General features: G+C 44.3%; 1 protein-coding gene across 1 annotated transcript in view; it reads left to right on the plus strand.

Moving 5' to 3' along the window:
- The first annotated feature begins 247 nt into the window (after positions 1–247).
- The window catches only part of VSIG1 (V-set and immunoglobulin domain containing 1), a 52,251-nt gene continuing 49,640 nt past the window's right edge, over positions 248–2,858 (plus strand). Inside the window, 2 exon segments of the mRNA XM_007952433.2 lie at positions 248–402; positions 1,488–1,540. Coding sequence (XP_007950624.2) covers positions 248–402; positions 1,488–1,540 — 208 coding nt within the window.

Raw genomic sequence — 2,858 nt, forward strand, 5'->3', positions numbered from 1 at the left:
AAATATTTCATATAATGTCAGATGGTAAGAAACACTATGAGGAGAAAATAGAAATTACATAAAGGGTTAGAGAGCAACAGGGGTATACTTTCTGTTAGGGTAATCAGGGAAGGAATCTCTGAGCAAGTGCCATTTGAGCAAAGATTTGAGGGAAGGTAGGGAACGAACCATACAAATAGCTGGGGAAGAGCACACCAGGCAGAAGGAATAGCAAGTGCAAAGGGCCTGAGGTAGGTGCACAATTAGTATGTTTGAGGAACTGCAAGGAGACCAGAGTGACTACAGAGGAGTGAACGAGGCGGAGAGTAGTGGAGATGAGGTGACAGGGGCAACAAAAGGCCAATCATGTTGTCGGCAACCCACTCAAACACCTATTGAGTGCATCCTTAGCCGAATAGTGAGGTAAGGAATTTCAGCCTTGCTGGGTTATGGCGGCAGTACTGGGGAAATATGCATAGGTCAAACCAGCTTTCCTTCCAGATATATTCCTCCCGTAGGCCTCTCCTTACCCAGAACCTTTCCCACCAGAATTTCAGATGCAGGTCCTCCTGAGACCAGGCACTGTTTGCCTTGGGAGGGTCATGAACTGGTAGAGATTGACCAAAGCTGTTTCCTGCTGATTGGGGCTGGAACCTGGCTGCGCACCTCCGCCCACGCTCTGTAGCCGTTATTCATCAGATACACTACTGTTTAGAACAAGTCGCACATTTCCCATTGCCTTTTCCTCACCCAGGAAGTCATACAGAGAGTCAGGAGATCTATGTTCTATTCCCTGCTTTACCTGTAAGACAGGTTTTGTGACTTGGGGAATGTTCGATGCTCTGGGCAACGAAAGATTTGGACATAATGTTTTAGTCCTGCAATGTCACAGCTGTGCCTTGACTCTGAAGAGTGGGAAACCTGATTACTAATCCCGGAAGTGGGTCTTCTGCAACCTTGCTTGCACAGCTGCATTTATATGTAAGAACAGTTATGATTCTCATTCAAAGGCAGTGGAGATGGCAGGATTTGACTGGAGCCGCAAGGTCTCTTTCCCTCAAACATCTCCCTTTATTGTTTCTTTCCTCCTGCATACACTGACATTTCTGCCATTAATCATTCTCCACAAAGAAAGGTGGGAGGCCACCCCAAGGGGTGACAGCTAGGCACCAGCAGGCTTGCTCACAATCCCTGTCCAAGCAGGACTCAATCGTCACCCTGAAGAGCAGAAAGAAGGCCATAAGGGGGAACCACAGGCTCTGAGATGATCAGAATTGTGCTAAGGATTCTCAAGAAGAGCTCAATATAGACCGGCTCTGAGCAGCTCTAGGAGCATGAAGAGCCAGGGGAAACCAAGAAACTCACTGGCTGGGGATGCTGTAACCAAGGGGTGACTCTGATGAAAACGTGGTCTATCTCAGTTTGTTCTGGTGCTAGCTGCTGTGTAAATGATTTCTCGAGCTGTGGATGTTTTTAGCCTTTGACGTGCAGTTGAATCCTCCTAATAGGCTTGAGGAGGAGGATACACACTGCACAATTTATCGAGGCCTAGCAACTCAGGGTAAGCCTGTGCATTCCTGCTTTGTTGATCTCACCTCTATGATTTCCCCAGAGTTGTTGCTGCTGCAAAGGATGGTGGAACTCCAAGTATCTCCTTCCCATTAAAAGTACTCAACTGGCCTGGGAGACTTGAGGCAGTGGAGATGGCTTTGGTGGTTGGGATACTTGTGCAACCCAGAGGCTTAGCACCTGAGACCAAGTAGAGATCCCAGCTGGGGGAGGAGGACAGACACTTCCCATTAAACCCTAAGGTCTGGAGCATCCTGGGAAGCTCAGATAGGCCCGGGTACCAAGCCCAAATTGCTTTCTTTATAAGCTCTCTCTGCAAATATCTGGGCATAGTAGGAATCAGGATATTCCTTTCACTTTAAATCAGGAGTCACAAAATCAAATGAAGTGGGCCAGGTGTACACAATTGGGGGTCAGGGGGACTGTGGCAGTTGGAGAATCTATGTCCTATCTAAAGGTAGCAGCCACTACTCAGCGTTTCTTATAGTGGCCATGCTGCAATCTGCCTGAATAGCCCCATCTACCATTTTTTTAAAAATTTAAATTTAAAGCACTTTATTTTCTAGGCCACTTTCAGGTTTACAGAAAAACTGTGCAGAAAGTACAGAGAGTTCCCATATACCCCCTTTTCTCCCTGTATATTTATGTTATTGTGTTCTGTCGAGTCGATTCCAACTCATAGCCACCCCATGTGACAGAGTAGAATTGCTCCATAGGCTGTAATCTTTACAGGAGCAGATCACCAGGTCTTTTCTTCCAGAGTGGCTGTTGGTTCGAAGCCCCAACCTTTCAGTTAGCAGCCAATCTCTTAACCATTGCACCTTTAGGACTCCTTACACTTATTAGCATTATTAGCATCTTGCATGCTTACGGCACATTTGTTACAATTGATGAAGCAATATTGATACATTACTGTTAACTAAAGTTTGTAATTTACATTAGGCTTCACTCTTGATGTTATAGAGTCTCATGGGTTTTGACAAATGCGTAATGTCATGGGTTCACCATAACAGTCTCTTACAGAATCATTTAATTGCCTTTAAAATGTCTTATGTTTCACCAGTAACATCTCTTTTTTTATGGTGGTAAGTATATGTATAACAAAACGTTTGCCATTTCAACATTTTTTATATATACAATACCATGACATTATGCTCATTAATTATGTTCATCATGTTGTGTAACCATCACCATTGTCTATTTCCAAAAATTCCCATCACTTTTTTTTTTATTGTGATCTGGGTGAAGATTTAGAGAGCAAATTCACTTTCCATACAGCAGTTCACATATACTTTGTCTCATGTCATTGA

This window comes from Orycteropus afer, unplaced genomic scaffold (assembly GCF_000298275.1).
Source record: "Orycteropus afer afer isolate SDZICR_OR568_19922 unplaced genomic scaffold, OryAfe1.0 scaffold00336, whole genome shotgun sequence".
Taxonomy (NCBI): Eukaryota; Metazoa; Chordata; class Mammalia; order Tubulidentata; family Orycteropodidae; genus Orycteropus; species Orycteropus afer.